The sequence below is a fragment of the Diabrotica virgifera genome, chromosome 1 (assembly GCF_917563875.1).
Source record: "Diabrotica virgifera virgifera chromosome 1, PGI_DIABVI_V3a".
In the NCBI taxonomy this organism is placed as follows: Eukaryota; Metazoa; Arthropoda; class Insecta; order Coleoptera; family Chrysomelidae; genus Diabrotica; species Diabrotica virgifera.
In genome coordinates, this window is record NC_065443.1 from 82,104,048 (window position 1) to 82,118,104 (window position 14,057).

Genomic DNA, 14,057 nt, shown 5'->3' on the forward strand with positions numbered 1-14,057 from the left:
TACAAAAGACCGAAGATCAATTTGAATTAAGAGGGTAGTTTTCACTGATTTTTTCGTAGAAAAAAGTAGGTACCGACCTTATTTTGATCATAAGTCGCTCAATTTTTATGCTAGAAACTTTTTTTTGAAAGGTCTAATTTTATACTTAAAAAATATTCTGTAAGTTTTCCTCGAAAAATGCAGAGTTTTTCCGTTATTCAGCTTGGAATATTTCAAATTATGCATTTGACGAAAAAAGCTAACCTTTAACATGCCGTATCTCAGTTTGTATTGGTTGTAGAAAAATTATAAAAAAAGGATTTTGTTTCTGTTTCTAAAAGATACAATTTTTAAAGCTACAGTTTTTTTATTCACTGTATATTTTTTGAGTTATCCTCAAAAAACCCTCTAAAAAGTCGATTTTTTTTGTCGAAAAACTGTTACTTTCAACCGCGAATAACTCGAAAAATATTAGTTTTACGAAGAAAACGTAAGGAACAATTTTTTTAGAAATGCATTTTCCATCGATTTCCGTGGTTAAAATGTAATGAAAAATACCCGCCCCCGAGATGGAGTAGCAACCCCCGAGATGGAGTGGCAAAAGTTTCATCGCACAGCGGCATGATATAGAAAATGATCCTTGGGTTATTCCCTACCTTCTGTGAAGAATTTAAGTAAATCCATGATAAACGAAAAAATTGCGAGCCAAAATGCTGCAATTCCTGAACTAATATCCAGTAACATTTAATTTCTAAATAGAATCGGTTGTTTGTGTGAATCAACTTTTACTAAATGGCATTGGGAAGAGTATACTTTATCTAGTTGGAGTCTGCTTTTACTAGTCAATGTTGAATAAAAATCTTCATTTTATGTTTATAATCAACATTTACTGAAACCAGCCGTTTGAGTTGACTTGAACTAGGAATAGTCAACTCCAACTGGATAATCAACTTGAACTGTAACATATACAATTTCTAATGATTTCTAATAAGCATGAAACTTAACAAGATTGTTTATGGTACTCTCTGAACAAACTGAAATATAATACACCTCTTGTTTCCGTTTCACGACGACATTCTTTTAACTTAGTAATTATATAATATCAGAGAGATGTATCAATTATTAAGTCTAGTGCTATTTTGCTACTTTGAAGTAAATTTGGTACTAAATATGTCATTCTGATTTGAATTGAACACTGAAATTCTGTTTTCAACTTTTATGTTCACCTCCAGATTCAAAGGTCATGTCATGAAAAGACATGCTCTTTCTGATGATTATTACTGTAATATTTTTATTTCAATTGTCTGTTCTCAATATATGAACTTTCATGAATTTGATACACAAATGGTACTGGCACTGAAATTCGTGGTTGCAATATTTCCATATGTTTAGAACTTTCCATTTGTTTAGAATAGAAAAATATTTAAAATATGCAGCATACAGTCAAGTGAGATTTGATTGTGATTGACTCTGTTTATGAATTTTATTATATTACTGAAAAATAACTCTCGTATATATGTAACAAAACTACCAAAAGAGCTTAAACGTGTGTTTGACCATTTTATTTTCATTAAAATTTTATTTTAAAGAAATCGGATAATCTTACAATCTTACTACTTACAAAGTAAGGTTATGTAGTATTTAGTTACATTTATTATGAATTCCTTGTACCTCGTGTGTGATTGACTGACCATACAAAGGAAGGAAGGCCATTTTCGATGGCTCGTTATTAACACTACAGTGTATTTATTTTTATTTAATTAGTATTTTTTAAAATAAGATTATTCTTTAAAAATTATACGCAGTTAAGCGATGTTTATTTAAAACCTAATAATGTAGGTGTCATTATTTCAGTAAAAATTAAGTACCCTTTCTGTTTATTTTTGTATTTATAGCCTGATACTATTCATTCACAAAAAGGTAATAAACAATAAAAATTTTATATTCCTGTTTTTCTTGCGTAATTTGCTACTTGTATATTTATGGAATTTTACAACTTAGACTACCATAATAATATCTTTATTAACTTATGTACCATATACACGAAGGGATACTTTTATGCTTTTACGAAAAGTAAGCTATAATAGTTAAAAATATATATATGTAGTTAAAAATGGTTTTACTAATTTTAGAAATTTTTGTCTTTAGCGTTTTTAAAAGAAAATAAAAGAATAATAACTTTTTTTTTCAAAATAACCTTAAACAACTTCAACATATTTCCTAATTTTGTGTTGTTTATTTTACCTTATCTTTATGCTCTTTCAAGTTTTCTCTTATCTTAAAACGGGAAAGTACCCAGTGGTTGGGTGTATACCATGATAATTAAAAAATATTTTACTTCAATAAATTGATGCAGTTTTAACGAATTTGGAGGTAATACCCCATTTTTCGGTTCAGTAACTGGAATACAATTGTTAGCTTTGGATTTTATTTGGTGTCCTGATATTGGCAAGGAAATATAATATACCATCTGTAAACTCTAAAACATCCGGCATTGTATAAGTGTTACATTTGAATCCAGCATATCCTCTTCTCATATGCCAGTCAATGAAAGTTATAAACAAAACTGATAATAAGTCACAACCCAGATTCTACATATTATGTATCTATTCTACTTAATGTGTCTGCGTAACTTGGAACCATATGGGAAACTTTTTTATTATCAATTTTACGAAAAAAAGTTATTCTTCATAAAGTGCTCTGCATGGTCTAAAACAGTGGTTCCCAACGGGGGCGGTACCGCCCACCGGTGGGCGTTGAAGAGAGATAAGGGGGCTTTTTGGGTCCAAGGAAAATTTGGGGGGCGTTGAGGAACAGCTGCCGCCCCCCTAAAGTAACTCATTGCTTCTTTGCTTCTAACAACTTTGCTTTTCGCTTCTCACACAGAAATAGAGAAGGTAAATCCGAAAATATAAACGAAATCTTAGTGATCGCCTTCATTGTTCACTACAATATGTAATTAGAAAAGATTATTTAGATTATTTAGAAAACTGTGTGATGAAAACGACGAGAATTTTAATCGTTTATTGTTGCACACAGAAGTTCGATGGCTTTCGAAGGGTACCTGTCTAAAAAGATTTTATGATCTCTTTGACTCAGTTTTAGAGTTTTTTGAAAGCAAAGATGATTCTTTGAGAGACAATTTATTAAAATTTAAGAGCGATATTGCTTATTTAACTGATTTATACGATAAATTTAATGAAACAAACCTACAGCTACAAGGTGATAATTTGAATTTGATCAAAGCAAAAGGAACTATTTCCTCGTTCGTGTCAAAACTGAATTTGTATAGGCAAAACTTGGGTCGGAGACAATTTCATCAGTTTCAAAATCTTTCCTCTGTGGAGACAAATGATGAAGACATTCTGGTATATTGCCAGCACTTGGAGGCACTTCAAGAAGATTTTAGAAATAGATTTCAGGATATCCTTGGTCTGATTATTCCAGATTGGGTGCTAGAACCGTTCTCAAGTTTAGAAACAGCAGAATTATCACTACAGGAGGAATTGATAGAATTCTCAACAAATGAAGAGTTAAAAGTGAAATTTAATAATGGATATCAAGAATTTTGGCTGCAATGTCAAATTTCAGTATTATATCCAGTTTTATGGGCTGCATCAAAGAAGTTTTTCATTGCCTTTCCTTCATCGTATTTAGCCGAAAGAGGATTTAGCATAGTCAGCAATTTATTAACAAAGAGAAATAGACTGTCCATAGTGGAGCGCGGTGATTTAAGATTGCTGATGACAAGTATGGAACCAAATATTGACAGATTACTATCATTAGATCAAGCTCAGACTTCTCATTAAAAATGTTATATTATTATTATATTGTTTTTTATGATATGTATTTAAGTTAAAGTTTGATCAATACATGAATACTGTATTTTTAAATAAAACATTTTTTTTTAAATTTGTTGTTGCTTGGATTAGTTAAGGGACCGTCGAATCATATTTAACGTAGCCTTTGACCCAAAAAAGGTAAAACAATTGTGAATGAAAGTGCGTTACTAATTTTAAGAATGGAAAAGTTTTTTATGGGGGGCGTTAAGTATTTTGTTTTTGGAAAAATGGGCGGTAGGCCGAAAAAGGTTGGGAACCACTGGTCTAAAACCTAAAATTCAATCATCAGATATCAAATTTTATCAACAGTATACGAGGTAGGTATGTCAAAAAATATGAATTTCGCTCAAGAGGAAAGTACCTTTATATTTCACAATATCGAAAATCGTTATTGAGAAAAGTTGTTTGGAATTAACAATTATGTAATAATATGCAATTACATTCTTCTAATTGAATTTTTTTTTCAAATTACCGATACCCAACATCATTTTTATTACGATAACTTCGTTAATTTTGATTTTACAAAAAAACGTTATTCTTTATAAAAAGGTCTGCATAGTTTAACAACTAAGATGCAATTATAATATATCAAATTTTATCAATTCTATACGAGGTACGCCAATTAACTCACTCACTATGAATTTCTCTCAAGAGTAAAAAACTTTTATTTTTCAATAAAAGTATGTAATTGCATATTGAAACACAGTTTTAAATTCCGAACAACTTTTTACAATCATAATTTTCAATATTGTGAAAAATAAAGGCACTTTGCTCTTGAGCGAAATTCATATTTTTTGACATACCCCGTATAAAATTGATAAAATTTGATATCTTATCACTGATAATCCACTGATATCAGACACACTGTATAATCCAAGCAATATATTATATTGCTTCGATCACTTTTGTATTTCGCTTGATACACGACATGCAGTTATTATAGTTGTTCTATTATATCTTTGCACAAACGTCATTATTCATTTGCAAACAAGTTAAATCAAAACAAGTGAAACTTATGTAGATATGTAATATCATTGATATGTAGTCAATGTAATAATTAGGAAATGGCTATTATCAGTGGGTGTATTTTTAAAGTAATATTGTACATTTATATTTAATTATGTTATAATATACAGTCGGAAAAATGAAAGAATACCCATGAACGATCACATCAATCACTTATTTTGTATTTGCTGTCTTTTTCTATAAATAACAAACATTTGTTATAGAAAAAGACGGCAAATGCAAAATAAGTGATTGATGTGATCGTTCATGGGTATACGCTGTGAGCTCGTACGTAGAGGGGATATTTACAAAATCGCGAGCGCCAGTAGTGACAAGTCTGTAAACGTTTAAAATTAAAAACATTAATTATAAAAAGTATTAGTTGGTCAAAGTTGTGGTATATATTTTTACCTTAAATATACTTACGTTTTAAAACTGAATTTAAGTTTTTTTAATGTTCCGTAATATGTAATTATAAATTAATCTTAGCGCCATCTACACGATAATTGTGAAAGTATCCGAACTAAGAAATTCATATTTTATCAATAGAACGTCAAAATGATTAGCAAAATCTTAAAAAAATCGATTACAATTTAATTACTTTTTTGCGTTGTAAATATTAAGCGATAACAATTAAATAATAAATTTAAAAATTACCGGTGAAAATTGAATTATTAACCGCTAGGAGCGACACCAGCGAAGCTCACAGCGTATAGGGCTTTTCATCGATTGTTATTTGTTTAGAGCTTCTGTCATGTGTCACATAATATTAATATATCTACGTCATACGTCTTCGGTTTGTATCATTGGTAATACCAATAACGTACGACGTAGATATATTAATATTATGTGACACATGGCAGAAGCTCGAAACAAATGACTGTGAATGAAAAGCCCTATTCTTTCATTTTTCCGACTGTATTTAATACAATATAACTTTATATAATAACACAATATAAGTTATAAATGCGAATAAACACAACAAATGCGCTAACGTCACTTTCATTAAAAATGATAAACGTCAAAATTCATAGTAAACAAGGTATCAAAGACATGCCGAATGGTTTATCCTTGTTTAACTCATTGTGGTTTGTATGGATAAGCGGTTTAATTTTGCGATACTAGTTTCTGTGAGTAAAAAAGAGATCTAGTATAAAAAGTAATTTGTGAATAATTTCATGCATGTGTAAAGATAGAATGGAAGAACTATATATAAAGTCTATCCACTTTACGTAATTCTTTTGCAGTCTCTATAAATCAAAATGTCCACAGTTTCTTTTTGTGTTAACTAAGTCAAATGTTTTATAAAAATTGATAAAATTTATGTAAAGGTTATGCAGTTTCGTTTTCTTTGATATTGATATGGTGATATATGAACATGAACATAATTTACTAAATTTGGTTTTATTTTATATTTTTAGGTCACAAACCTTTTCTCCCAGCGCCCACGTATCCAAGAACCAATACATCTGCAAACTGAACCGCAGTGACAGTGACAGCGCAATGCCTTTGTACCGAAGAGGCGGCAAACCTTTCGAGAGGCACGCCGTAGAAAGGCGATCACTACGCTTCCGCCGTCCGTCGGGCTCGATGGCCGCTCTGTCGACGCCAAAAACACACACCCACCATCCGACGACGGCGAGGACGTCCATAGATCTGGAACTGGATCTTCAAGCCCAACACACCCGTTTGGATAAACTTAACTGCGAGTTGGGAAGACTGAGAGAGCTGAAAGAAAGACTGGAAGTTGCCAAAGAGCAAGGTTGGTATTTTCTTCTTTTTTATGTTCCATGCCCTTTCAGAACGTTGGTTACCATCGTAGCTATCTTAATTTTATTCACTGCCACCCTAAATAGCATGCTTGTATCAATACCATACCAATCTCGCAAGTTCTTCAACCATGAAGTCTTTCTTCGTCCTGGACTGCATTTGCCTGCTGTTTTCCCTTGTATAATATTTTGTAACAACCTATATTTGTCCCATTAAATGCCTGAAGTACTCTAGCGTTCCCTTGTTGTTGCTTCTTATAATCTCAGTAGTCTTGCTGAGACCTTGTAGTATTGTGGAGTTTCGAGTCTTCTCCACCCAAGAAACTTTTAAAATTCTTCCGTAGCACTACATTTCGAAATCCTCAAGGCGATTTAGATAACTTTTATTCACAGCCCAAGACTCGGCACCATAACATAAGACCGAGAACACGTAGCAGCGAAGTGGCCGGTTCCGCGATACCAATTTTAAGTATCTGTTACATAATACCTTGGATATCCTTCTATAAGCTGCTCTGGCCTGCTCAATTCTGAATCTAATTTCACTGTGACTCTCTGTATTACAATTTATCGTAATATCGCGTGAATTTAGCGTGATATCGCAAGCTAAACAATTTGATAAATTTGCTCAGGTTTGGTACTATTTACATATACAGACCATTTTATATCCTGTTCAGTCACGTAGCCAATGAGGGGGGTCCATGGCGTCCGGACTCCTCCCAAAACTGTCTCGGCTTTGGTACCAAGGCACCAAGTTTATTTACAAGTTATTATTTTTTTTGAAAAAGTGAACGAAATTATTATTTTTTATTTCTGTTTTTATTCAGTGTAGGGATCAATTTATATCCAATTTAAAAATCAGATTTACCAAAAACGAAAGTATTCTATCAGTATTTCAAGTCTTTTACTTTTACTTTTTATAAAAGACCAGGTGTACTATTTACTACGAAATACTATATTTTGTTAGTAATCACTTACATCACCTAAAATGATATTACAGATACAATGGTGAAATTAGGTATTAAAAACAACTTACTAGGGTGAGACTGTCGTCAAATATGCAGATGTTATACCTCACCCTAGTAAGTTGTTTTTAATACCTAATTTCATCATTGTATCTTTAATATCATTTTAGCGTCCCTGATGATGGTAGTGACTGCTAACGAAATATAGGATTCCCTTTTTACATTCTATCTTGCACTTTGTAAAAGTAATTTGAAAATTTTTAAAAATGTAAGTTTTACATGGTTAAAATATTTTAAATTTCAAAATATTTTTTAATTAAATGAGAAAATATCAGCAAAATGCAATTTTTAAAATATTAACCCTAGAGAACTATTATGATTTGAATATCCTTTAATACTAATACATAGTAAAATTTACGACATTAACACATTAAAAAAAAACTAAAATTTATATTCTCACATAGTTATGAAGTTTAATAATCCTGTCGAATATTCCGCCGTAAATTTGATATGTTTAAGTTCAATATTTTCTTTTTTTTTTTATATATGTTTAATGGCGCATCTATGATTCAGCAAGGCTTTTGCCCAAATCAAACATAAACTGAAAGTGGAAAACTGGCTTCCTATTTATTTTGTGCAAAATATGGCAGTATATCACATACCTACGAATTGGTAGTACTTACTTATTTTTATCGTTCCATAAAAAATACACAGTATTCATGGTAATGTTACTGTTACTACCATGGACCGATTTTGCCAATTCCTTCACATAAAAATTTTTAACAGGTAATATTCCGGTATCGGTGTTTTTGCCAAGATAGGGACTGACATCAGTCATCAATTTGGAGAATTAATCGAAAAGCATAGCAATCTTTATGCTGTACTTAGACAGCTTATGCTACTATCGTTAACACTACAAGCGTCGTAGTATTTACTACAGGATACCTAATTCACACTCTTCCGCACAAAATTTAACTGACGTTTATACACCAACGTTTACTCCAGTACTAAAGAATTATGGAACCCAAGTTCCTGGGATTTTCCGTTGTTTTTCCGTTTTTTCCGTTTTTTCAAATTTTGCATATGGATCTAAAATTTAGTATGAATATATTTTTTCAATAGGTACCTTACCGTCTAATCTAACAAAAAATTTTAGTTGTGTTTGGACCTCCCTCAAGCACATTTCCTGGCTACGTGCCTGATCATGTTGTTTACTTATTGCGAGTATTTTGGTTTTCCGTATGTTCAGATCCAGATCGGCTTCTTTACAGCTTTCAACGACAATGTCAAGTAATGTTTGCAGATCTAAGTAATAGCTATTTAGGAGTACTGTGTCGGCCGTATATTGTCGGCAAATTATTGATGACTTAACCGTTCTCAAATTATTATTCCTTCTTGTTTTTCAAAAAAAAACTCTTTATTATTATTCCTTCAGTTTTTTGGTTGGTATTTTGACTACTTAAATTGTAAGTTTTGAAAAGTATGTATTATATTTTTGCTTTAAATTTAGAATAAGGATTATACATTTTAAAACACAAAAATTAAGTTTGTTTTTTGTTATAGGTGATACAGAATTGGCTGGCTACTTGCTGGAAGACCGGCAGTTCCAAAATTTGATCGCCCAGGCAGAAAGTTGCAAAGCAAACAAAACAGTAGAAGAAAAGAAAGTGGAGAAAATGTTGAGAAAGGTATCAAAGGAGATTTATAAGCTAAGAAAATCGAAAGCAGGAAATGGCAAACCTGACGTCATATCGTTCCAGTGAGTATAGTTTTTCTAATTAAAATGTTATAATTATTATATATTCCGTTCCAGTTTTTCACAAAATCTTTTTAAAATTTTTAATGTTAAAAATATGAAATATATTTATCCAATGTATTGTATTTATATTTCTTACTTTTTACATAATCAAAATGTTCTGTATCCTGAACGCCCGTTATTCTTAATACTTCCTCATTTCAAAGACTTCAAGTTTGTTAATGGAGCTGGCCTAATGGAGAACGTTCATGTTTCCACTCCATACAAGAGAACAGGACAAACGTAACACTTAATTCACTTCAGTTTTGTAACACTTCAAATATGTTCTATAATAAATAAATGTAGAATTCGTTAAAGACAATCGTAATAAAAGTCCGTGTGATGTTTAACAGTTTTAATTAATAAAATAGATAATTAAATTATAGATACTATTAAATTGACGAAATGTAAAAGAATTTGTGTAATTGCGACCAAAATTTACGTGTTCTTATAAAAGAAATGTATTGGGAAATAATTACGTCTAATCAATATTATAACCGGCTTGTCATAATATTCGTCTTAAAGCATCTCTTTACGTCTTAAAGCGTCTCTTTACGTCTTAAAGCGTCTTTTTCTATTGTCCCAAAGAACACGTCCGTCTAGATCCTGATGTTAAAATCGACTGCCTATACAACCCCCACGCTAAATAAAATTCTCTGCTAATCTCCCTTTTCCGTTTTCTCCTGAGAGCCAACCCATTAAAATTGGTTCAAAGTATGTACCGACCTTTTCCAATAAACGAAAACTATAAAAAATAGTCAAGCCGGCTACTTGTTTATCTTTATGTCTTAAGGAGGATTGAAACTAAACACAATCTTCTCACTAAACTACCCGTCGATTAGATACGCCCACACATCTGTCCCTAAGAGCGTCGACGGACACTGGTTTCGTGTTTTGTAACAATAATTAAAGAAAAAATATATACGGGAGTCTTAAAAATTAAGATAAAATATTTACAACTATACATAAATATTTATTTCATCTTTTTTTTTACAGAGAAAAAATGGCATTCTTTACTCGCTCCGACTCCAGTGTACCTTTCCTTCCATCCCAGGACGAGTGCCATCAACCAATAGCCACAATGACAGAATGCCTTAAACGGCTAACTTGTGACGACAAACCAGTTAATATGGTTAGTGAAGCTAAAGAAACTCCTCCAAGCAGTTCTGATCATGAAAACGGTGGGTCGGAGAGGAGGTACAACTATGTCGTTGACAGAGTACTAGGAGTTGAAGTTTAATATTTATTAAATATGTAGATAATTTACTTATTAAAAACGGGGTGATATTGGTAGAACAAACACTGGATATTCGAAAAAAATGTGATATTTATATAAGCGAACAAACATTAGGGATTATAATAATTATTACTTACTGTGCATAAAAGGCAAAAGTAGTAAGACTTTAGTATTTTACTTGAGACTTAACCAACAAATTATTTAGTGGTTAACTAAAATTTGACATTTGACATTTTTACGTTTGACTGCCCTGTTTTTTTATTTTGACGACAAAGAGATTTTGATTTTATATATAAGGAAAACCGCTTTTGCCGTTTACTCATACAGATTTGACGAATTGCGAAACGAAATTTGACATTCAATATTAAGTAAGGGCAAAAACTGTGATATCCATTGTTGTTCAATCAATATTACAACGGCAATGTATATATTCTGTATAAAGTTGTAAATTCGTTTATTTAAGTGTTCCATAATCTCAAGGTGCCACAGAATAGTTTGTATTTTTTTTATTGTAAGGAGGCATCTTCTATGAAGTGTTCTTAACATATATGGTACGGTGTTTTAAGACGTTGTATGTGTTTTATAGTTTATTGAAGTTAAAATCGGATGTGCAGTGTTCTCTGTTATTGAATAATATTTTTTGAACATAATGAAAACGCACAAGTGTTAAACAGAATACGTGAAATATGATGATCTATATTATTAGACTGTTGAAATGATTAATAAATAGTGATAATTATAGGGTGAAAATATGTCCCAATAAATTTTTGGATCTGACTATTAATCTACATCTGACTCTTTATATCCAATGTTATTTATGTCTTTACTTAGTGATTTCATATAATAGAATAAAACTTAAACGAATTTTAACAATAGTTCTAAACACACACGCCCATTCCTTATGACAACTGGCACTTGATAAAATGACACATGACACAATGTCAAGAACACATCCAAAAATGAAGAATTTTTCACATATTAGGTTATAATTTGTTGAGAACGATTATTATTTATGTAAAATGCGCCTAGGACGGCGCATTTCTGGGAGCATCTGGGTATAATGTTGATCTTTAGTTCAATTCGGGGACCTTTTCGGCTACTGATTGCATCTGGTATACCCTTTTTAATCAGTGATAATATCAACATCATTATTTTAAGGCTGTTGTAGAGCTAATGCCTTCTGAACCACGCTCTTCCAATCGTCTTCCAGCGAGAGACCATGTTTTAGTCATTTAGCCACTTGAGGACTATATATTCAGCCATAGTCCAAGAGGCAGCGCTGAAAAATCTCTTTGAATTTACTAAAGCTAGATTTTTCACAGTTGATTACTGTGAGTGTGTAGAGAAACATACTGCGGTTGGTCAAGCGAAACGTAGAACAGGGGTTACTGAGAGGGTATCAAAGTTGTTTTCCTACGAAGGTAATTAAATCCATTTACTAAGGCTGAAAATCAGTACACACATTCTAAATTAAATATAAATATGATATTATAGTCGGTCAGCTGTATGACGGGGCAGAGCCGGTCGGTCGGCCCCAGTGAATGTACAGGGTTATTCACTATATTTTGACCCCCTTGTAAACTGCTTTATTCACAGAATTAGAAAATAATGTAAAGTACAAAAGTTATTCGATTTTTAAATTATGATTTTTTTGACATATATATCGTACTAGTGACGTCATTTGAAAGGTTATTCAATTCCTTATTCAGTAATATAAACATTAACATGATTAATTATACAGGGTGTCCAAAAAATTTTTTTAAATTAAAATAATTGTTTAAATAATAATTCAACAATTTTTTTTGGACACCCTGTATAAATAATGATCTTAATGTTTATAGTACTGTATAGAGAATTGAATAACCTTTCAAATGAACTAGCACACGACCCCTATTCTCATTTAAAAAAATAGTCGATTACGTCATCACGCCTAGATGGATGACGTCACTAGTGCGATATACATGTAAAAAAATCATTATTAAAAAATCGAATAACTTTTGTATTTTACATTTTTTTCTAATTCTGCAAATAAAGCAGTTTACAAGGGGGTCAAAATATAGTGAATAACCCTGTACATTCATTGGGGCCGACCGACTATAATAGCTTTTATTTATATTCAATTTAGAATGTGTGTACTGATTTTCAGCCTTAGTAAATGGATTTAATTACCTTCGTAGAAAAGCAACTTTGATACCCTCTCGGTAACCCCTGTTCTACGTTTCGCTTGACCGACCGCAGTATGTTGCTCTACACTCTACACAATCACAGTAATCAACTGTGAAAAATTTAGCTTTAGTAAATTCAAAGAGATTTTTCAGCGCTGCCTCTCCGTCTGTTTTGATATTTTTAAAAATGCTTTCTTTATTACACTTGATTTCCATAGAATGATCAAAATCTTTGTTAAATACGATTATATCGTTGTTTCAAGATACGTATCTTTACTCTATCGAGGCTTTGACTGCGCTCACATATTTCTCCAGTTTGGTTTTGATTTTGGATATTATATTTGTTTTGTCCTTTTGATATTCAAAGATGGTCCGTATTTTTCACTGGTCTTGGAAACTATCCATAATCTTTCGAACTTCGTCAAAACTGGCAAAAAATTCCTATATCGTCGATACTTCTTCTGTTATTTGCATGTTCTTTGTTTACTTTAATAACACCTCTTAAAATATTGTTTCTGAATATAATTAAATAATAAAGGTTATTATACCATATTTTTGAAATCTGTGGGGATATATGCCGATACTATGCTTTCCGTCTCATGTATGCTGCATATCTTTAATTGGACTAAACGTTCCAGTATATTGAGTATTTTCCTGTGTATTTTGCTCTTTACGATTTATGATTATACATATTCGGATTTTTAACGCACGGATGAGAAAACAGGAATGAGGAATATAAATGAATATGTTTAAGAGAGGTTCTTTTTTTAAATAAAACTAAAATTAAATCAGTTTTTTATTTATCAACTTTTCAAAGTTTTGCAATTCTGTGATGTAATGCCTTCAGATCTGATTATATAAAGCGTGGTTAAGCATAATATATACTTTACTGATAAAAATAACCGTCCATACGAATACAACTCATAAAACGTCCTATAAGTATACATCCAAAGAAGAAAAACGGCTTAATATAGAAATAATTTACGATATACTAATTTTAACATATTTTTGATATATAACTTTAACGCCGCAATTTTCTAGAGCTTCGTCCAGGCGTTGGTTCTAAACAAACCGAATATTCTATGCTTCTTCCTAAAAACACCGCGATCGGACCGTAATTAGTCATTTTTTCATGTACTATCTCCCTTCTAATCAAACTTTTTCTTCGTAAACTCACGCTTTCTAATCAAACTTTATAATTTCTAAAAAAAATCCGCGACGTCTCTATTAATTGCCATTCAAGCCTAATGTAAATATACTAATAAAATAAGTTTTATCACGAATATTAAAATTATTTTTAGGA

At 31.5% G+C, this 14,057-nt stretch overlaps 1 protein-coding gene across 2 annotated transcripts in view; it reads left to right on the plus strand.

Annotated features, from left to right (window-relative positions):
* The window catches only part of LOC114327550 (protein kibra), a 177,417-nt gene extending 163,875 nt beyond the window's left edge, over window positions 1-13,542 (plus strand). For both annotated transcript variants that reach the window (XM_028276225.2, XM_050657343.1), the window contains 3 exons: window positions 6,248-6,588; window positions 9,121-9,316; window positions 10,349-13,542. In XM_028276225.2, the coding sequence (XP_028132026.1) occupies window positions 6,248-6,588; window positions 9,121-9,316; window positions 10,349-10,592 (781 nt within the window). In that variant the 3' untranslated portion in view covers window positions 10,593-13,542. The remainder of the gene's footprint in view (window positions 1-6,247; window positions 6,589-9,120; window positions 9,317-10,348) is intronic.
* Window positions 13,543-14,057: the final 515 nt, after the last annotated feature.